This window comes from Rhea pennata, chromosome 1 (assembly GCF_028389875.1).
Source record: "Rhea pennata isolate bPtePen1 chromosome 1, bPtePen1.pri, whole genome shotgun sequence".
Classification (NCBI taxonomy): Eukaryota; Metazoa; Chordata; class Aves; order Rheiformes; family Rheidae; genus Rhea; species Rhea pennata.
In genome coordinates, this window is record NC_084663.1 from 82934208 (window position 1) to 82957770 (window position 23563).

Here is a 23563-nt window from a genome sequence, read left to right on the forward strand (position 1 = left end):
TTTGGAGACTCTTAAAAGCCACAAACACTCCAGCTAGAATCTCAGAGCTGAGAGCAAGAGATCTCTTTACAAGAGCATCTTTGCAAGAGATGCTGTGATTATGCTATCAGTAATTTGTCTCACATCTTTTTTTGTTGTTTGTCATGCTGGTCAGGAGAACAATCTTTTCTTAGAAGGGAAGGAGCCTGCCTGGCAAGGGTAATGGGGTCAGGCCCAAGGGAAAAAACAGGCACAGCAGTTTTCTGACGTAGGTTCAGTGTGCTTCATGCCTTCTCCTGAACTTGTGCTTAACCTCATTTTTTTATATTTTACTTTGAGGAAACTTTTATCAGCTGATATGCTCAAGAATAAAACCACCCAAACATGAGCTTTCTGCTAGGAGATAGCAGGAGTCTTGATATACCCTTAGGAAGGGAGTATCCTAAACAGCAAGTTCTTTTGCTAGAATCACATAAAATTTGAAGAAAACTCATTCTCTTGTGCACAAAAAGATTTCATTATCATGAACTTGAAACACAGCTAAAAACAATAGCTTTTCACTGAAATAATTGAGAGACCATGACAACTTTTTACATAAAATCACCAAATTCACCTTGCAAATCCTTCCTGAGACCCACTGATTTACCAGGATTACTTATCCAGAGGTTGGTTACATGCTTTAAGGGATGCAGAATGAGTCTCAAGGTTCAGATCCTTCTAGACATTTGCCTCAGTCCCAGTGAACCACAGAATAATTAGGTTCTTATCTATCTCTGCGGAGGTGGCCCTAGAAGTTGCATTCTGCTGTGTTTATTCAGGCAAACTCCTGCCACACACAACATCCCACTAATGGGTCTCCCAGACTGTCCTGCAGTAACCAAGACAAGTGGCATTTTGCTACTGACTTCAGCGAGACAGAAAGCAAAGGTTTCAAAATTACAGTTATGCATTGACCCCAAGGGAAATCCCCATGCATCCAAAAGCCTTTGAGAAGACAAGGGGACTCTGGAGAAATGCAGCGCTTCGGATCTGCACAAACAACTTTACCATGTGATCAGGGCCCAGATGAGGAAAGCCACAATAAAAGCACTCTAGGCTTGCAGCCAGATCTCAAGGCAACAAAAATAAGCTGGGTAAGAAATATGCAAATAGATCCCATTTCATAACCCTGCTAGTTCTGACTATATGAAAGGATATGCCTTTAGCATTCTTAGCCTTATGGTTGTAAAGCATAATATATACATATACATAAAATGCATTCTTTATATTTTGCATCTTGACTTTATGTCTATTTTATGTATTATGTTTCACTTGCAATATGTAATGCACTCTAATACACGTATACAGTGCGAAGTCATTAATGGCTGCCTTTGCTTTTATACTCATGCACATATGTGAATGCAGAATATACATTTAGATAAAGGAGACAAAAAGACATTTCCCTCCTGTAAAATTTACCAGTGGAATCAGAAAGCATCCATTTCCCCTTCTCACCCACTGGCAGCATCGGAGACATTTTAAATTCAGGTATAAGGCAGAGTTGATTAAAAAATGAAATGATCTAGAACATCATTTAAGATGCATTTAAGATGCATAACTGTGGCCCCTTGACAAATCCCACATGCGAGGCCAAGGTATGCATTTTGTGTTGCTAGCATAAGTTGCTCTCATAAAGACCTAGTGCATGCAAAAGACTTTGCTGTGCCTTTTGTCTAAGAAATACATAAAACTGGCTAGATCAAACAAAAGCATCTCATCAAGGTTAGCTCTTTTCTCACTTGAAAGATCTGAGATACGCTGTTGGGCTTGTGCAGATGGCTTTGGAAAAATTGTTCATTGCTGATCTATATCTCTAATGCTGACATGCTTATCATGGGGCAATTTATGCCTGCAGCCAGTTAAACCAGTGCAATCTTCAGTTAGCACAGGTGCAACTGTCTGCAGCTGAGGTGTCTCAACAACAGAATTATACCAACATGCAAACTTCCCTCAGCTATACAAAACTTTCAGTAAAAACCCAGTGGAGTCAATTGCTCTCACATGTCTGAATACAGAACTAGATACTTGAAGCACAAAGTACATCTCATTAGACACTATTGTGTGGAGAAAAACTGTGGAGATAACGAATGATTTTTCTCAGATGTGTCTTATATCAGAAGCCACTTACCACTATGAAGATTAAGTTGGTATTATAAATGCCAATTAACTGACATAAATAAGACTGAAATAAGCTTAAAACACAGAGAATCATCATCAAGCCTGTTGATTTTAAAATCTGCTTTCGAAATACGATATCTGGTCACAGGCAACTAAGAGATTTTAGATCTATGCACTTTTTTTCAAAACACAAAACCACAGGATTTTTAGAGTGCTAAGGGTTGCAAAGGAAGAAGGCATCTGCTGACTTTCCCCTACAGCTGCAGAACTCACTGTGATGCTGGCTACAGCATTTCCATTATTCAAAGGCAATGGCATGGCAGGCATGACTGATCCTGCAGCCAAGGTCACTGTGCTGGCACAGAAACTAAGGGCAGAGCTTGAGCCAGATGTTTGTAGACCCTTAAACTGTTTATTCCATGCCTAATCCTTCAGCTGAAGCGGTGGCAAGGGCTACTTTTTTGCCAGTAGACTAGAAAGGTTAACCTTCAGAATTAATATTGGATTAAAGCAGTCTTCAGAAAAACAAAAAGAGAAATCATGAGGAAGTGGAGGATGATAGCTAGCACTCCACAGAATAAAATAAGAACATTTCCGATGGCACAAAGTAATGAGAAACAGCAAATTAGGACAGGAGAGCCCATTATCACAATCATTCTGTTTACAGTATCACAGTCCACAGTGTGGCATGTAAATGCTGAATAGATCCAGCTGCTAGTGGGAAGACGGCTGCGCAGCAGCTTGCAGCTCTATGTCTGGATTCAGGATAACAAAACTGATTAAACCTCTGTCAGCATTTTCTTCTCTTTATAAGCCTGGTTGTTCGGAGAAATGAAATTGGAATATTTCATGGACTCCAGGTCTTCTGCTTCCAGGAATTCAGATTTGCTGAGAGACGGATTACTGTCTCCCTTCTTAGGCTCAGAGAAGGGGGACTGCTGCTGGCCACAGGTGACATGTGTGTACTGGCACTGCTCTTCATGATCAGTCTCTCGGTGGTAGAAGTAGTTGAAGTTGGACACGATGACAGGGACGGGTAGGGCAATAGTGAGCACGCCTGCAATGGCACACAAGGAGCCCACAATCTTACCACCAATTGTCATGGGATACATGTCCCCATAGCCCACAGTGGTCATGGACACCACCGCCCACCAAAAAGCATCAGGTATGCTGGTAAACAGGGAGTCAGGGTCATCAGTCTCCGCAAAGTAGACAGCACTGGAGAAGAGGATCACCCCAATGAAGAGGAAGAAAATGAGCAGGCCCAGCTCTCTCATGCTGGCCTGGAGAGTCTTACCCAAGATCTGCAGCCCCTTGGAGTGCCTGGAGAGCTTGAAGATCCTGAAGACCCTAACCAGGCGAATGACTCGGAGGATGGCCAAGGACATGGCTTGCTGCTGGCCCCCATTGTTGCTGCTGCTTCCGGACTGCTGCTTCTGCTGCTGTTGCTGGGCCAGCTCAGTGCCCAGGGTGATGAAGTACGGGATGATGGCCACAATGTCAATGATGTTCATGATGTTGCGGGAGAACTCGGGCTTGCTGGGGCAAGCAAAGAAGCGGACGAGGAGCTCAAAAGAGAACCAAATGATGCACAGGGTCTCAATGAGGAAGAAGGGGTCAGTGAAGAAGGGGCCAGTGCCAGCAGCAGGGCGCAGGGGCGATGGGGTCCCGCTTGGTGGTGGCAGTGGCAGCAGAAGCAGCATATCATCACTAGGCAGTGCCGCCTCTCCAAAGCTAGGCTGGACCCCCTTGGGTTCCTGGCGAAACTCAGGCAGGGTCTCCAGGCAGAAGATGACAATGGAAATGAGAATCACCAGCACAGAGACAATAGCAATGGCCCGGGCTGGCCCCGAGCTCTCAGGGTACTCAAAGAGCAGCCAGACCTGGCGCTGGAAGTGATGCTGCGGCAAGGGCTTCTCCTCCTCTTGTATGAAGCCCTCATCCTCCCGGAAGGTCTCAATGGCTTCCTGGCCCAGCTGGTAGAAGCGGATCTCCTCCAGGAAGATGTCCAGGGGCACATGGACTGGCCGGCGGAGCCGCCCCCCAGACTGGTAGTAGTAGAGGATGGCATCAAAGCTGGGCCGGTTCCGGTCAAAGAAGTACTCATTGCGGAGTGGGTCAAAGTAGCGCACCCGGCGGTTGGGGTCACCCAGCAACGTGTCAGGGAAGATGGAGAGGGTCCGCAGCTGGGTCTCAAACCGCAGTCCTGAGATGTTGATCACCAGCCGCTCGCTGCTGCAGCAGCTGCCGCTGCTACGCTCCTCTCCCATTGTGTCCGTCTCCCTCTCGCAGCCGTCGCCCACCCGCGGACCCGCCAGCGCCAGAGTCTCCTCTGCCCGCATGCCGCCCCACTGTCCGCCGCCCGCGGGGAAGCCCAGCCCGGCGCGCCTCTACCTCAGGAGGCAGCAAGGCCGTGTGCGGCCATCCGACCGGCAGCCGCCACCGAGCCTCCCCGCGCCCTGCACTCCGCGCCCGGCGCCCTGCGCCCTGCCTGTTGCGTCCGCGCCGGCCCGACGGCTCCTCGCTGCTGCCGGCCCCGGGCGGTTCCCGCTCGGCTCCGGCTTGGCTCTGGCTCCGGCTCGCTCTGCCTCGCGCTAGGGCAGCGCGCTGCTGCTCGGCGCGTCTGGCTCTGCCGTCCCAGCCGCACACACACGCGCACACACAAGAAGGAGGCGGAGGAAGAGAGAGGGAGAGATACAAGCGCGGGCGCGCACACAAGCGCGCACACACAGACACACACACACGGCTACGCAGAGGCAGATGGAGAGGCACACAGACACACACAGACACTCGCACGCGTGAGCACAGACACCCTCAGCTACAGACAGATACACGCACCCACACACACCTGTCGACATGCGCTGAGACTAGTGCTCCTCCCCGCTCCGGCCCCCGGGCGGGCTGCAGCTCGCCGGCCAGAAGCCTTGCAACAGCTCGTCCAGGAGGTGGCCCCCCTCAGGCCCTTCTCCGCTCCCCATTCCTCCCTTTCAGCCAACCCCCGATACAGTGTTTCAAACGGCACCAGCTCCGGTCAGTACTCTCCACTAAAATGTTGGACCCATGATACCTCGCTAATGTTCCTGTCCCTGCTGTGGGCTCTAGTTGACCTTGTGCAAGTCATTCCGTGCCTGAGGCTCACACGCCTCCATTTATAAGTGCTATTGCCATACTCTGAGGTTGTCAGTGGTGTCTGACCATCCAGTTGGAGACAGCTTATCTCACAGTAAATAATGCAGCTGGGGAAAGACACAGGTAAATACCGTTTCTCTCTTCTCATTTCGGTGGATAGAGTTTGCCACTGCTGCTAGGTACCAAACAGGTGAATTTACCCATTTTTTTGTTTACCAGCACACAATCAGCATTCAGTCTTCCTGGAATGCAACACTGCGTTTCACAGACAATCAGACTTCCAGACCTTTTGCCTTGGGAAACCTGTAACTTGCTCCTTCTCCATCATACCAGGCATCTGAAAGCATTCTAAACTCAGTGTAGTTCACTTTCTCCCTCTGCAAATGGGGCTAATAGGTGATGCTGCTTCCCTCCTTCCCAGGAGAAAAATGCATCTTTCTCTTGAAAGTCCTGTGTCAATGCTAATTATTATTGACTAGACTTTTATTATCATAGCGTCTGATGCCTTTGCTAGCTGCAAGCTGTATGCTTTGCCCACACCATCTCTTAGCTGCACAGATCTAGAAGCAAAACATTCTCCTCTCTATCCCTTGTCCTGATTCCTGTCTAACTAAGCTGGCAATATTCTTTTACTTCAGGTTTAGGACATTTTGACCAGCTCATTAGGGCTGTCTTCAGGGAAGACGTGAATATAATTCATATGGTGCTTGGTACTTAGCTCAAAGTCTTCCTCAATCATTAGCATTGAAGGTAGCTGTTGTACAAGGAAATACATTTTTCATTTATGTGAAGATAGCTCTTGCACAGGGAAACATGTTTTTCTTTTCTATTATACATAATTATAGAATGGTAACCACATGAAAAAGACTCTTTATGGAGAATATACCTTTTCATTAAAATAAAAACAGTATTTGTCTTTGTAATAGTAAAACGTTTTTTACCAAGATTCCTTTTTCAGTTATTATGATGAACTATTCATTCTCAAGATTCTTTGAATCATTATTATGTTTTATTCATTCACATGGTTAACTATTGAGAAAATCTTTAAAAAACAGCTTTTGAGAGAGATGGAAAGATTCAGGAGATTTATAAGAGGATACAGGGCTTGTCTACATTGCAATCACTGCTGTGATTCAGCTCATCCTGCACTACGTTTGAATTAGCAAGATCCAAGCGCTGCTAACAGCACGGCAGAGGCAGTGGGGAGCTCTGTAAGGGCTCACAAAATGATTTTGTGGCCCACGCAAAAGTTCCACACTACCACAGCTCTGCTGTTCACAGGACCTGAGCTGGCAGTGTTGAAGCTAGCTTAGCTGCCTTACACAAGCTGCAGCCCCATCCAGCCATGCCTGCCCTTTCTGCTCAGCTGCTATTGCAGGCCATCTCACCGTTGGCACCCAGGCTGCTATATGCTCTCTGCATTTGCTCTTGAAAGACCTTAGTAAGTTTCTGTATTTCCATCTGTGTACTTATGCTGCACCTCAGGCACGGCATCAATCCCACAAGCCTTTGCAACATGTAGCTAAAACCTTTTTTGCACACAGCCTCTTCCCAAATCCATCCACATCATACTCCCCGTGCAGCCACACCCCTCACTTCTATATTAAGAGGCTATGCCAGCTGCCACCATTCAGTCTCCATGCTGATCCGGCTGGGTTAGCATCTTACAATGGTACATAACTAGCAAAATTGGAGAAGAAAGATGAGAAGGATCCAGAGATGCTAGGGAGGGACAAGGAATGAATCCCGAAGCAGTATTCCAGTAAGCAATGCCTCAATATAACAATATTCTCTGCAGAGTGACTTGGTTGCTACATCTGAGACCAAAACCCCGTGACCAGTGCCAGCTAAAGGTGCTGCTTAGCCTGTCTCTGAAGTGGTGGCTTTGTTTACACCTTCAAGCTCAAGTCTGACATATTGCTGTAGTTCAAGAGTTAAGGATGACCCCATTCTCCCCCAGACCGTATTGGTCACTAATTCCAAGATGCATAAAACCACCTTGATAGCTCTATGGCAAAAGTTGTTGCTGGGTCTAACACAGCAGGACACCTGATTCTGGGCTCGTATCCTGGTCCAAAAGCTCAAGGGGTAATACACCTGGTAATAAGCCAGGTCTTACCAATCTGTGGCACAGCAGTTCCCTGGATGTGTTACGTACAATGGAGTACAAGATCTAGTACCTCTGAATGTGTGTGTGCCTTTCAGGTATGCCTCTGGTTTCCCTCTAGCTCTCTTTTGCTGGTTTTGATGTGTTCAGCAGTGCAGTTGCAGCAAAATCACAGATATGCATCATTTTCTCAGAAAATCCAAACTAAGGGTATCTCAAGATAAGTATGCCAAAATTGAACTACCCCAAAATGGTCTCTAGATTTGTGTCTACCATATGCAGAACTTCTTACCATTTCCTGACTTTCTGGATTTCCTGATCACTCCATCTTATCCTGAACTTTCCAATTCTCTGCCCTGTGACTCCTATGTTACCCCCATCCCCTCCTTCCTATCTTTCAAGGGTGATGTCTCTTCCCACATTCAGATAATTTTCCAAATTATGAAGCATCTCCCTCTTTCTGACCCTCTTCCAATTATCACAGGATGAAAAATATTCTGGCCTGTCATCAAATCACAATTTTTAGGCTGACAGCACAACCCTATGCCATGTGAGCTCATTCATTTGAATAAATGAGACTGAAGATAACAGCAGTATGCAGACCCATCGCCAGAGGAAGGTGGAGGTATACACCTTGCCAGAGAATTTCAAAGCTATTTGCTAGAGAATTCAAAATTATTGAGACTTACAAATATTAGGTTCAAATGCAGGTTCTTAGAGATGTAGCTTCCTAGAGATCGTTGTCCACCCTGCAGCTCAACTTTCTACACTTCTGATTCTATTCAACCTCTTTTGCTTCTGCACTCCATAATTCCATTTCTATCTCTTAATTTATTTCTATCCTACAATCCCAAATCCCAAAGACCAAAGGATTATGTTTATTCTACCATCCGATGCCTTGGCTTCTGCTCATATCTCCTTCTCCTATTCCCACCTTTTATCCCCTTCTAGCCTTTTCAGTTCAGTGCTCTCATCTTACTTCATTTTCTACTTTCTTCTGTTCCTAATCCTTTTATCTTAGTATTGACTCAGTCGCTCATATTCAAAATGTGTCAACAGAGACCCCTTCCATGCAAAAGAATGAAATTATGCCCAAAATGACAAGCACTTCTTTAAAATCATGCTGTGTCATTTGGTTTCTGTCATGTAGTTGTGTGCAAGTGACTTTTTCAGCAGTGCTGGTTCTTCCAAATGTATAGTGAGGAAGATGATTTTGGTCTGGGCTACAGAATCTGTCACTAGAAGTCCCAGCTGCACTCAGATTGCATATGCTGCCAATGGTAGCTCTAATACTTTCTAGCTGGTATTATCATCCTCCTATCCATATAAATACTGTATCCCTCAACCTCATACTTGGCTGCCCTGACCGGTAGCTCTTCACTATCCTTTGCATTGCTTCTCTTCTCTTATCTCAGGCTCTTTATTCCTTCATCCCACTCCATTGTCTACATTTGAAACAAGCAGCCTCCTACTGCTGTGTCCTGCCTGCAGGTATTTAGAGTTTCAGAGAGACTCAGTTCTAGCATCTGCTACCATATTATTCCTAGAAAGGCAGGAGCACCAAGGTCTTGGTTAGTCACTACTGCTCCTGTCATTGAAACAGAAACAATTGGTGTTCTCAGAGTGAGGAATTCCTCAGGGATTTTAGCAGCAAATCTCTGACAAATCTCTAAAAGTTGTAGGGAAATACATTTGAGTAGATTTCTTCAAGAATGGCAAAAAGCACATCATTACCACAGAACAATCTCCATGACAAATTTTTCATCTTTACTCAAAAAGTAGTAGCACTTTACAACAAAATGAGTGTAATAATTTATGACATGCAAAACAAAACATTTTCCCCAAAATCTATTTCAGAGGCAGTCAGATAAAGTCTTTGTTTGCTTTTGCAGAAGCTTTCCAAAGAAAAACAAAAGAACAAATCAACTCTGAGGTAGACAGTCAGCATTAAAATGCAATCTGAACAGTCTTAAGATCATCAAGAAGCCCTCTAGCAGGAACAGGGAGGAACAGACTCTTTTAAGATAGGAGTAGCATGGTCATGGTATTTAGTGACAATATTGCATGACTTTTTTCATTGACTTTAAACTAAACAGACACTAAATCCAATTAAACCCCAGCAGAGGAACTGAATATACAAAGAATAGTACACACACTGTGTACTCCCATCTGAATTGCTATAAAGAAATCACTTCCCCTCCTCTTGACTATTGGAACAACAAGATGATCTTTGCATATGAAGCAAATAATAAGAAACAGATGTAAGCACCAACCTTGCAGCATGAACCATCTCTTTCCTTGGATGAAAACTGCTGAAAGTCAGTGGGACATTGCAGAGGAGCTCGATAAAAAAAACTGCAGAGGACTATTGGTAAAGTGAGGGTAACACGTCTGGTAGCAATTATCCATTCAAAATAAACATCTCCATTCACTCTTGGGTATTTTGAAACTACTGGAGAACCACAAGCTTCCAGTCTATTTCAGATCTCAGGGCAATAGAAATTGGTTCTATAAGTACATTGTCAGCAAAAGGAAGGCTAACAAATATATGATCCCATCGCTAAATGAGACGGGGCAAATGTCAAGAATAAGACAGGTACTCATTGTTTTTGGAGGATTTTTTTTTTCTTCCTGCCTTGGTTGCTACTGGTAAAGCTTGACCTCAGGTCTTTCAGGACACTGAACCTAGTTTCAGAATCTGTAGGAATGAAGCATTACCCACATTAGAGGAAGATGGATGGAGTACAGGAGCACTTAAACCAACTAGATATACACAAGGCCGTGAGACAGACAGGATGCATCTGATGGTATTGACAAAGGCAGCCAGTGTCACTAAAAGGCCACTTTATATCACCTTCAGAGGTCATGGGGACCAGGAAGAGGTTCCTGATGACTGAAAGGCAGACATATCACGCATTTTCAAGAATGGAGATTCAGGTAACTGCAGGCCAGTCAGTTTTATCTCAGTCCCTGGGAAAGTTATGGAGCAAATCCTGCTTGAAGCCATTTCTAGCCACATGAAGGACAAAGTGATTAGTAGCAGCCAAAGACAAATCGTATCTGACCAATCTTATTGCCTTTTGTCATGAAAAGACTCACTGGAGAAGAGGACAGTGGATATCATTTACCTTGGTTTTACCAGCAATACTGTCTTCCCTGATCCCCTTACAGACAAACTAGCGAGATAAGGACTGGATGATAAGACTGGTCAAAACCTGACTGGATCATCAGACTTAGGCAGTGGTCATCAGAAGTACAAAATACAGCTGACAGCCAACTGGCAGTGTTCCACATGTATCCATATTTGGACCAATAAATGTTTAGCATCTTTATTCATAACCTATATGATGGGAAGGATTGTGTCCTCAGGAAGGCTGTGAATGATAACCATTTGGAGAAAGCAGCTGAGATGTTGAAAGGAAGGGCTGCTACTCAGAGAGACCCTGACAGTCTGTAGAAATGAGCCAGCAGGAATCTTGTTAAGTTAATTAATTAGTTATTAAGAAGGCAAAGTGCAGAGTCCTACTCTGGAATGGAATGAACCTATACAACAGTGTAGCTTTGGTATGAACTGGAGAGAAAGCAACTTTTTGCAGAAAAGAACCTGCAGTTCTCATGGGACAAAAATTAAACGCTACATAGCAGTGTGCCCTTGCAGCAAAGAAGACCAGCCACATCCCAAAATGTATTAGCAAAAGAGTAGTGATCAGGGTGAGGAGAGTAGTTTTCCCCCTCCCTTTGACAATTATAAAACCACAGCCAGAGTATTGCATCCAGTTTAGTGTTCTCCAGTACAAGAAGTACACTGACACATTGAGTTCAAAGAATGGCCACTAAGATGGTGAGAGGACTGGAGCACATAATGTAGAAGGGGAGGCTGAGGGAGTGGAGTTTGTTCAACCTGGAGAGGAGAAGACTCGAGATCTTATTGATGACTCCAACTAGTGGAAAAGTACAAAGAGGAAGAAGACAACCTCTTTTTGGACATGCGCTGCGGAAGGCCAAGAAGTAATGGATGTAAGTAAGAACATGGGAAATTTCAAATTGGTATCAGGAAAAAAAAATCACTGTGAGGATGATCAAACAGTGGAACACATGCCCAGAGAGGCTGTGGAATCTCTGTCCCTGGAGATTTTAGCTTTGACTGGACAAGGCTACTTGATGTAACTGGACTATCTTTCAACAAGAAATTGGACTACATGACCCCTGGAGGTCAATTCCAAACTACATGAACCTATCATTCAACAATTTAGCAATAAATAAATAAATATATACAGAAAAAGAAATGTATCCATCTCCACAATAAAAGTCCACAGTAACCCCATCTCATAAGCAGCCACTCGTGCTTAAATGTGCAGTACAAAGAAAACGAAACTGTCACCCTTTCCTCACGCTGTATAACACTATTTTCCTACAGTATATTGAATCTTGAAAATTATGTTACACAGCAATGGAAGTAGAGAGCTACACTACAAATCTTTCTGATATATGTCTTCCAATATTAGGGATTTTCAAGACTTGGAGGTTGGCAGAATCACAAGTTTAAGCATTAGGAATAGTAAAGCCATATCAGTAATCTGTGAAGCTGATCTGAGATAACTTTATTATGAAACTTCCTAGAGAAAAAGGAGTTCCAAGGGAAGGGTATATTTTCTAAGCTCCAAGATCTTGCAGACCATGTCTACCGGACAGTACCCAATTATCTGACTGGAATATGATCAGTTAGAGGCATTCAGCAAAGGTTGTTTAAAAGGGGAGGAAGTGTTTCAGGATAAACAAGAGTAAAGGGAAAAAACAACCTCTACTAATTCTGGTGCCAAACTGTAGAGATGTACCTAGTGTTTGAGCTCTGTAATGCTTAAAGCAATGAATCATACACTTTCCCATGACAGCTCTCATAGTAGAGCTGTCCTATTCACTTACATCCAACAGTTTCCTAATGTCTGCCAAACCAAGACTCAGCTCCCCAGATACATTCTGAAGTGAGGAGGAATAGCAGCAGCACCACACTTTAAAAGAAAAAAAGAAAAGAAAAGAAAAGAAAGAAAGAAAGAAAGAAAAAAGAAAAAATCTTGAACAGACAAAAGCTGTCTGCAAATAAAAAATAGACTTTCTTATATCATCCTTCAAAGTTTGATGAGATATACATGCAGATGAAGTTGTATGTCCTTGCTAGATCAGAGCTCACTATGAACATGTCAACATCCAATGGATGATTGCTGCAACAGGCAAATATTACACAGTCTTGTACTCATGAGAAGCCATATATAGTAACCTGGGTATTATCCCTAGGGATAGCCATGTAAGCAACTTTAATTGGCTTACGGAATCCTGCTAACCTCTTTGGGATTATTCAAAGGGAGTAAAGCTATCTCAGCATGTCAGTGACCAAGGAGTTGGGCCCTAACTTTCATGAAGCTTTTTCTGATGAGCTATCTTGAAAAGTGCTATTCTAGCACAAGGAATGTGTTCATAAAAGTGTCAAACAAAACCTTTTCTTATAATGCTGATTCTTGTTTCTTTAAAAGACAGGGGAAAGAAAGGAGGGCAAATCTTCTTACAACACCTATTCTCTCTCCCAAGACTGAATAGATTTTAATTTTTGCAGTCTAATAACCAGAACTACAAAAGTCCTTTTTCCTCTAGAAAATATCAAACATCTTTTTAATAACAAGTAACGAAGAGGCTGTGGCTAAGTAATGCTGTTCTTTTGCCTCAGTTCTGATTTTTTTATAATATTCATCTAAGACACTAAAAGGAATAAATATTTTATTACTTTCTATGAAAAATGTATAAAGTCTCTCCCATAGCTTTTCAGCAAGATTCCTGCTCAGAATAGAATTTCTTCCATTCCAGATTTTGCTCTTACTGGAGTCAAAAGGTCACTGTGGAAAAATCCTTAAATTATTTGATAAAAAAATTAAGAGGAGTCTTAAATTTGTCATGGAAGTTGCTTTTAACTTGTATCATGGAGAGCTGCTGTATTTCAATTACACTACCCTGAAAAATGCACATTTCAATTTCGTTTGCTCACATCGTGATACATTGACTTTTTCTAAAACTCTGGATTCAGTAGCCCCTGATTTTTAGGAAGTAGAGTTTCTTTACAAAAATATAATCTCCTAAACTTTTTCTGTTACATCCTATTTGTACAGTAGATCAGCCAAACCCTGAGAAATAAGTATTTCCAAATGTGACTCCAATTAAGCCAGTGCCAATTAAGCAAACTGCTTAACTGTCAGGTCTGTGTGATCAAAACTATTGTGACATCTTGATATTGGATGAAAAACAAGCAACCTCACTTGATTGTACAGAAAGCTTAAATATCCCTAAAGCAGCTAGATAAATTGCCAGACATCTGAAAATAAATCAAGTATTTCAGGCTTTTAAAAACAAACAAAATCCCCCTCATTTCCAGTAGTTTCCGAGGAGTAGATTCTCTAGGATTTTTCCCAAGGGAACCATTCCACATAATAGTGATCCTGATCCTGCAGTTTTTACTCAGCTGAGAAGCTCTCCTTTAGCATAAATGGCACCTAATTTGAGGAACGCTTTGACTAAATGGCTGGTGGATGTGGAATTCTGAATTTCAGATCTTTTGTAGAGACATTGCTATTAATATTTAAGAATAGAAAAAAAAAACAAATCAGCTCAGGACAGAAATAGCTTTAACTGTGTTTCATTTTGTAAAGCATTTTGAGCTGTCATCAGAGCTGATTATTGGAATGGAGTCTTAAGAATCCAGTCTATTTTTGTGAGCCCAAAGTGAACAATAAATCTGTGGACAAAGATACTGAGATAATTGCAACACCTGATGCCAAGGCCACAAGGACCCTTGTAGTCTAGTAGAATGCTCAGTGGAGGCACCTCAAACCATGTGAGAGGAAGGTTAAACAAGAAAAAGATCCCCACAGCCTTCTAAGGAGGGCTCCTGCACAGTCTTTTTATAGTCAACCACTGCTTTCTACCAAGCAGGTATATCCACATCCCAAATGAACATGGTATAGATCAGACTGTTTTCTACTCAGGAGGGGTCCCTTAGCAGACATTTGTACAAGGTAATGCATTTACACATTCTGAAACAGGACTGCTTTCTCTCCAGTCTCCTTGACATCTACTATGAGCAATACTGACCTGAGATTCATTCCTCTGCCTGTTTTATTAGGACAGCAGTGCTTTGAAAACCCATTAAAATGATTTGCTTCCAATGTTATTTCAATCATGTGTAAGGCTATCCAGTTTATACTAATAGAGATATCAGTTGCCGTGCCTTACAGTGCTATAAGGAGATGTCTCATCTGCTGTTTCTTCCTGAGTTATGCAGAAAATCGTAGATGGTACTAGCTGAGGAAGAGCACTGCAGCAACAGGCAAAGTCAAGCTGCACAAGACTACTCCTGCCTCATGTCAGATGAACCCATCTGATCTTTTAGATCCAGCCAAATCATAACTCCAGAAACACCATGAGCCTGGCCTCTGCTTTTTCTTAGTTCTCTGCTTCAGAAATGCACTGGGGAAAATTTTGCATAACTGCATGTCAATAAGGAGTTTATGTCCTTTTCTCTTTTCTTCTTCCCCCATTTTCCATGGCTGCTTCTAGAGAAAAGAGAATTTCGCAGGAGTTCTTTTGACGTATATGTTTGAAACCTTGCACTGGCCTCTGTGCCTCTCTTCTTCTTCTCCTTCCCGGTCCCTGGCTGCCAGAATGAAGGGCTACAAAGATGATCAGAGGACTGGAGCATCTCTCTTAAGAGGAAAGGCTGAGAACTGGACCTGTTTAACCTGGAGAAGAGAAGACTGAGAGGAGATCTTAATGTCTACAAATACCTGAATGGAGGGTGTCAAGAGGATGAGGCTGGACTCTTTGCAGTGGTGCCAAGCGACAAAACAAGAGGCAATGGGCACAAACTGAACCACAGGAAGTTCCACCTGAATATGAGGAAGAACTTCTTTATTGTGAAAGTGACAGAGCAGTGGACCACTCCCACCAGGGAGGCTGTGGATTCTCCTTCCCTGGAGATACTCAAACCCACCTGGATATGATCCTGTGCAATGTGTTCCAGGTGACCTTGCTTGAGCATGGGGGTTAGACTAAATGATCTTCAGAGGTCCTTACCAACCTCAACTATTCTGTGATTCTGTGAATGGCTACTAAAAAGAGCAGGTGGAGAGGTTGGTGTTATGCCACCAGCCACTTGAGAAGTGATTTTGAATTTCACTGTTCCACTGAAGCTGGAACTTTCTGAGCAGGCAGCCAAGGATTCTTTACTTCACTCATCCTATAGGAAGGTGGGAGGAAATAAAAAAGCTTTCTGCCTATAAAACTTCAGCCTTTGGCAAAATGCATTTGTCATTGTAAAACTGCTCTAACAGAAGATTCCCAATAAACCCTGTTTAAAATGTAATTCCCAGCCCTCAAGGGTGTCTTATCACCGTTTTTGATGCTCAGGAAGACAAGTAAAGGAGGGTCCAGTACAGAATCATTCAGGTTCTTAATAAGTGATATTGATTATCCTTGGGTAAACAAGCAGAAATTCAGTGTAACCATCAGTATTATTGTGAGTCAACATTAGGATAACTGAGATCAAACTGGCCCACAGAGCACTGGGAAGATTCTGTTCAGCCACTGTCAAGATGATAACCTATCTGTGCAGATTTTGATCCTGGATCAGAGCTAATGGACTAGGCTCTTTTATCAGACACAAATTTGAACAAAAAATATAACCTAGATGCACAGTTATTTAAAGCCCCCTGACCAGTCGGGGCTTTCTCCAGAGCTCAGCCACAGCAGCCTTTGTTTTCAAGGGTGTTATGAAAGGGAGCATTCATAATAAGGTCTTATTGAAGACCTAAACACTTCTGAGGAACAGAATTAGTGTGCTGCAAGATCATAATGATGAGTGTATTGCACATAAAAGAGGCAGAGACTAATACTGCAGTTCAGATAAATGGGTGAAGAAGAAAAGGTAGGAATCATCACAAAGTGCATTTCTTTCTCTGCTGTTCCCAAGTGGTTGCCATTAACTGCAAAAGCAGAACCACATTAGGGAATTCCTTAAGGGCTTCCAAGCACTATATCTCATTGATTTTTCAAGAATCATACAAATGCCTACTCAGGAAAAACAAAGGAACTTACGTTTTCCTTCTATACTTACTACAGACCTACAACACTCAAGAGTCTCAAGTTCAAGTTCTTATCCCAGACATAAAGAACCTTATTTCCCAAAGTAACTGAAGAACTTATGCAGGAGCTCATTAGTACATCTCCAAAAACAACTGTTGCCTTTGTTTACTTTGCTTTTTTGGTACACATTGGAAAAGAAGGTCAAATTTTCAAAACAGGTTTTTTCATTTCTAAAGACCACACTCTTTAAGGCCTCTTACTTTCAACATTCAAAATGAATACATTTCTGAATCATTAATCATTTTTTGAAACTGAAATGCACAAATCCTCCAAAACTGATTGACATTAAAGAGAACATTCTTCTAAGTACAAGGATTCTCTGACAGAGTTCTAAAGGAGGGAAACATTTTACTAGTAAAGTGACAGGAGATGAGTATGTCAGGATTCATGTAAAATAAAAGTTTTTATTGAGTTTGAATATTTCATATGAAAGGATTCTTTCATTCCAGCATAGTTCAAGTACAAATTAAGTGAGTAGGCTCTTTTTCAGAACATAACCATCTTCTCTTCCTATGTTAAACTCAGTCAACTCAGATTTAGCACTGAAAGTTTGCTAGAACTGTCTGCAAGTCCCTATTTCTGAAGGGTCTTTTAAGAATTATCCCATGTGTCAGTAATGTCTTTCACCCAAAATTTTGGTATTACCTTTAGAAATATTGTTAGATTCAGCTCTACACTGTCCAGATAATCAGGCCAAATTATTGTAGGATTTGTTATTAAGACCAAATAATTATAGGATTTGTACAAGTCTCTAAGTATATGCATGCATGTTTGCATGCACGTATTTGGTTGTAGGCCTGCGTTTATTTATAGGATTATTCTCTGGTCATAGAAATAGGCATCCTTGTAAATTTATGTGTGAAAATATTTTTGAACCATTTAAGGAGCCTGTGCACAAGGTACTTGAAAATGCATGTTAAAAAGTAATATATTTTCTGTTCTTTCTTCATTAATTATTTTCCTGCTTTAGTAGCTTCAGATACTGGAGAGCAAAAACAGTCCCACGTGACAAACACTCAGTAAAAACAATGAAGGGTGCATGGCTTGCCTTAAAGCAAGCAGCTCGCAGGTCTTTCGAATAATGTGAGTTCACATCCGCTATTCAGTGCAAGGTTTCAAACATATACGTCAGAAGAAACCAGAACTGAATGGCTCCAGAGCCTGAGATATATATTTTTTTTCTAAAATTTCCTCAAAAAGACCAGATCAGTGAGAGGGATACTAGTATTATCTGTAAGTCAGCCCACTGTTATCTTCTTCAGACAAACTACCAAAAATATATATTCCCCCTAAAATCACACAGCTTTAGAACAGGCCAGCCTTAGTGAAGATCCCCATTTTATAGATGAAGAAAAGATCTAGCAAGCTGAGCTACTTCCCAAGGACTCACAGCAAGTCAGTGAGCACCAGAGCTGAAGTTGTCTTTGTCTCAGTTCAGTGCTCTAAATAAGCCTACAGTCACGTGCAGTAGCGTGGCTTCACTCTGTATCATGTAGCAGACACCTGCTCAGCTGGCAGTTCTCAAAAGCAATGCTGAACAGGGAGACCTCTAGCTGGAGAGCAGAAAAGGGATAGGGAGCTGTATCTTCAAAATGGATTTGTTTCAGACAAGAGCCTATCAAAAAGTCTGCCCCAAATCCCCCAAAGACTGCCACATTCTCCTCTTGGAGATTCTAACTTACATGTGTCTTTCAGGCAGGGAGAATGGTAAAATACCATAAACACCCTCCCCTAAAACTATAGAGCTCATTCTCATCCATTAACACAATCAGAGGAAAAGTCAAACAGTTAAACATTAGAAGCAAGGTCCTGCTTTCAGAGAAAAAGGCAATTTTTCACATCCAACAAAGGACAGCTGGACTCCATCCTGCTCACACTTATGCCAGCATCAGTCAGATGTAATTCACCTGAAGTAAATAGAGCAACATAAGTGCTGAACTGGGTGAAAATAGGATTAGGCCCACAAGCTACTTTTAAAAGACAAAAGGCAACAATATATTTTGAGACTCAGCTCCCATTTCACAACAGCTGAATAGAAGGAAAGTGAAGCCTCCAAGTCTGTCACCCTTCTCAGAATTTCAGATACAAAAAAGAGAGTGTGAGAGTACCAAATATAGGTTTGTAATTTAATTTATGTTTATTTTTGTCCAAGGTTAAGGTCAATGCACAATAAGGAGGTTATCAGATGACTCATGTTAGCCAGAGCACTGTGCTGGGATAAAGTTAGTATTGTGCCTACTGGGAAGATACAAGATTGTCAGACGGCCAACATACAGCCTTATATAATTTATTTCTATTCCTGACATAACTTTCTTGACCAAGTCTGAGAAGGGAAGGAACACTGTGTTGTAATGGTGGTGAGGGGAAAAATAGGTTTTATATATAACATACCCAGTTGAAGTGACAGTAAAGCTCATATAAATGCATTATTAATGTATTAGCCTAAATTGTTTAATACTTGCCATGATATCACATACATAGCAATATCCAGATTATTTTTCTACCTGACAAAATACAAATGTAGATTTCTAAGCAGCAGTTTAACTTTGTATTTTCTTCATAGGAACAGAATAAGACTCCTGGCTGTCATGAGGAAGGTACAAAAATAAGAAGATAACCCAAATGGGATGTTAAAGAAATCTGAACCTGATGTTATCCTCATACGTTAAGCATATCCTATAGGAAATCCACTCACAATAGTTTAGTCATGAGTATCCATTCTTTTAGATAAAACACACAAACACACACACACTCGCACTTAGTGAGGAATAACCCCATGTACCAGTACAGGCTGGGGCTGACCTTCTGGAGAGCAGCTCTGCAGAGAAAGACCTGGGAGTGCTGGTGGATGACAAGTTGACTACGAGCCAGCAATATGCCCCTGTAGACAAGAAGGCCAATGGTCTCCTGGGGTGCATTACTAACAGTGTCGTCAGCAGGTCAAGGGAGGTGATCCTGCTGCTCTACTCAGCCCTGCTGCAGCCACATCTGGAGTACTGGATCCAGTTCTGGGCTCTCCAGGACAAGAGGGACATGAAACTACTGGAGAGAGTTCAACGCATGGCTACAAAGATGATCAGAGGGCTGGAGCATCTCTCCTATTAGGAACAGCTGCAAGAACTGGGCCTGTTTAACCTGGAGAAGAGAAGACTGAGAGGGATCTTACCAATGTCTATAAATACCTGGAGGGAGGGTGTCAAGAGGGTGGGGCTGGACTCTTCAGTGGTGCCAAGTGACAGGACAAGAGGCAATGGGAAAAAACCAAACCACAGGAAGTTCCACCTGAATATAAGAAAAAACCTCTTTACCATGAGAATGACGGAGCACTGGAAGAGGTTGCCCAGAGAGACTGTTGAGTCTCCTTCTCTGAAGATATTCAAAGCCCGCCTGGCCGTGATCCTGTCTAACATGCTCTAGGTAACCCTGCTTGAGCAGGGGGCTTGGACTAGATGAACTCCAGAGGTCCCTTCCAGCCTCAACCATTCTGTGATTCTGTGATCTGTCACAGGTATAGAACAAAAGTTTGGGCTAGGTGGGTCTTGAATGATCTGAAAACAGGGAGACCCTCCTGCATCCTACCTGCAGTAAACATTGATAGCACAGTAGTCCCTGCAGATTTAAAATGTGTCAAAAACATGATTTCACCAAGTCCTTGAGGGTATAGGATGAAATGGAAAAGAAATGCCAGCTAGTAGACTGTTTTGCACTGTGGGAGTGAAAGTATTTCTATATCCTAGTCACTGCCTCCATTTGCCTTGTGGAAGAAGATGCAGCTTACCCACCTCTTGCCTAAGAGGCTCAAATTCCCCACCCTTTTTGGTCTTATAAAGATGGATTTAACCCTTCCATCACAATGACACTGATCAAAACATGGACAATATAACACTAAGAATTCTTGAGTAAGAAAGGAAAACATGGCTATGGACAGCATCCATTATCTAGGCAGTATACTGCTCAATATTTGAGAGGGCAGACAATGTTTTTGAGCTGCCTTCTCCAATATTCTCTGACTACACCCACAGAGAGCTTTTCTATATTTGCAGATACTTCCTGCTTTAGCAGTATACCTGAGTCTACCATGTAAATGATTTTTGTGTTTAGTATGTTGCCTTACAAGCTTACACAGGTGAGTGCAGAATGCTGCAAGTAACAGTATCAGTATAGAGTGGTATTGCACCCAGCCAATTCTCACAAGACTTACTGTGCTCATGGGAATGCACCAAAATGCAGCTGGAGGAAGCACCTCCTTTCATTGCTTTTCTTGACTGTTTCTTATAATCAGCCTTCACAATTCTTTTCTCTTCTGTGCCAACAAGAGCTTCCTGAAACTTCTATTATGCTGTATGTTCTCCCAATCATTTGATTTTATCTAGCCGCACCTCCTGGCCATGTGCTATATGAATGGTATCTCAAAGTCTATCACAGGTATGATGGGCAAAAACTGCAAGTAAGTTTAATCTAGGTAGAGTGAGAGCTCTTTGTCAGAGGCATTAAATATAAGTAAATGCTCAAGGTTTCTTCTATTTTGGAAAAAAAAAAGAAAAGAACAGTGGAACTGCTTCTGCTCTTTGTCGATAATGCAAACACAATATAAACCTTTCTTTGAGTTACATGATTTAAGGCTCATTTCCATAAACACAAAGGAACACAGAGGAACAATGACAGGTGGGGAATCCCTAATCACCAATCTGAGCTTGTTGACCCAATTCCTCCATGTGATATTAGCCCTGCTGTCAAGATGTGAGATAATCAACATGAGTCAACTAGAGAAACTGTCTGCAGCTTACTGACTGAGAGGCCTACTGTCTACAGTCTTATTATAGGATGTCAAGGAGAGCATTTGGGGATTGTACAAGACTTATTCTGAGTAATTTAAGGAAAGATTCAAAGGTGGAAAAAGGGAGGGATCAAGGTGGTTTGGAGAGGAACACACAAGAGAAAACAGACAGAAAAGGGTATGAAAGGGGCCAATAGTATGTAAACAGGTTGCTGGTGAGTACTCTTGTCTGGCCATACTTTGCAGCTGATCACCACAGTCTGTTTTGTTTTTTAATGAGTCTGTCCTCATTAAAATTCATTTCTAACAGTTTTCCTGGATGAGAGGACTCTCTATTCTGTGTGCCTCTCTATTTATGGAGATTTAAGTGCCAGCCCCTGAAAAGGGGATCACAAGTCACAGGGGTCCATGAGGCTGAGGTGCCAGCAAACAGGGAGACTGGAGTGGGTGCCTACTGTGAGGGTGAGTATGTTAGTGTATAACAGCTAGTGAACATCAAGCCAGACTAGCCAGAGTGTGGCATAACAGGCCTGGGAGCCAAGTACTGTAGTAGCTATAATCTACGCGAGATAGTGGGAAGAACAGCAGGATCTGAAAGTCAGGTGAAAGGAAACAGGAGTCCAAGTCAGGTGTTGGAGAGACCAGGAGATCTGAGGGTCAGCTACTGGGAAGGTCATAAGTCTTGACCCACTACCAGAGAACCTTATTCGCATATAGGCATCTCTGTGCCTGAGGCAACTGGAAGACCAGTGGTAGGGCACTGGGTAGACTGAATGTCTACAATCAGGGATCTGTAATGAGTGTGTGTGTGTGTAGATCTGAATACCAGCAACCAGAGTGGGGCTGCAGTCCTCAGCAGTCTGCATGACCTGGTGCCAGCAGCCAAGAAGACCTGGGGATCCAGGGGCCAGCCAGTGTATACTGGATGTCTAAGACCAGTTACTAGAGGGAACCATATTGTATGTATGTACTTATATGCGTACATGTTTTCCTCTAGCAGCCTTTCAGCCTAAGCAGCCACAGAGAGGAACAGGACAAGACTGAGCTATTTGCATTTGCACAAGTGCTATGTGTTCTGTCTGTGTAGATTTATATAGATGGCCATGTATATACATATATATGTTTTATACGTATGTATGCTCGTGCACCTATTGGTAATACATGCTCAGCGTCACTACTGGCTGGACCTGAGGACATGGAGCTGTGTAGGCATCCTTTCCTCTGTCAAATTTGGCAACTCCTAACACCTTTAAGTAGACTACCATACCTTAAAGTGCTCTCAAACTTCTAAAGCAAAGGAGTTTAGGTACCCAGCTCCCATGGGGGATTTCCTGATGGAAATTAGCTGCCTAATTCTCCTTGTAGATAGGGCTCAGTGACGTGGAAGAATTCGTTGATGGAGTGAATCTGCAACAGAGACAGACTGCACCAGATCATCTGAGTCACAGCCCTAAGGTCAAGACAATTTTTTCTTGTAAGCTCAAATTTACCACTGCATATGCCTCACCCTGGATACTTAAAATTTCTCAGCTAACACTGGAGGTACTCCTTCCCCTCTACTCAGCCCTGGTGAGGCTGCATCTAGAGTGCTATGTTCATTTCTGGGCTCCCCAATACAAGACAGGCACGGAGCTAATGTAGCCAGTCCAACAGAAGGCTACCAAGCCTTCTTAGTAGAAGAAGGCTTCTTCTTTAAGAGCATCTCTTAAAGAAGGGAAGGCTGAGAGAGCTGAGACTCTTCAGCCTGGAGAAGAGAAGACTGTGGAGGGGAACTTATCAATGTGGATAAGTATCTGAAAGGAGGATGTAAAGAGGATGGGCCAGACTTTTCTCAGTGGTGCCTAGTAATAGGACAAGAAGCAACAGGCACAAACGGAAAGACAGGCAATTCTATCTGAATATAAGGAAAAAATTCTTTACTCTGAGGATGCCTGAGCACAGGAATAGGTTGCATTGTGGAGTCTTAGAGATATTCAACGGCTGTCTGGACAGGGTCCTGTGCAATGTGCTGTAGGTGGCCCTTTTTGAGCAGGGGGGTTGGACTAGATGATCCCCAGAGGTCCCTTCCAACCTCAACTGTTCTGTGTTTCTGTGACCTGTCTGCAGCTCCAAGTTAGGCTGACAACGTTCTCCTATCTCACACTGCTATACTTAATACACTGTACCAAACAGTATGTAATAGCAATGGAATTGCACTAGGGGTAGTAAGAATCTGAAATCTTAGGACAGCA

General features: G+C 42.8%; 1 protein-coding gene across 1 annotated transcript; it reads right to left on the reverse strand.

The window, feature by feature from the left end:
* Positions 1 to 2443: 2443 nt before the first annotated feature.
* On the reverse strand, positions 2444 to 4478 carry LOC134149881 (potassium voltage-gated channel subfamily A member 6-like). Its single transcript, XM_062593157.1, has one exon. It carries the CDS (start codon positions 4476 to 4478, stop codon positions 2916 to 2918), a length of 1563 nt encoding a protein of 520 aa, XP_062449141.1. The 3' UTR covers positions 2444 to 2915.
* Positions 4479 to 23563: the final 19085 nt, after the last annotated feature.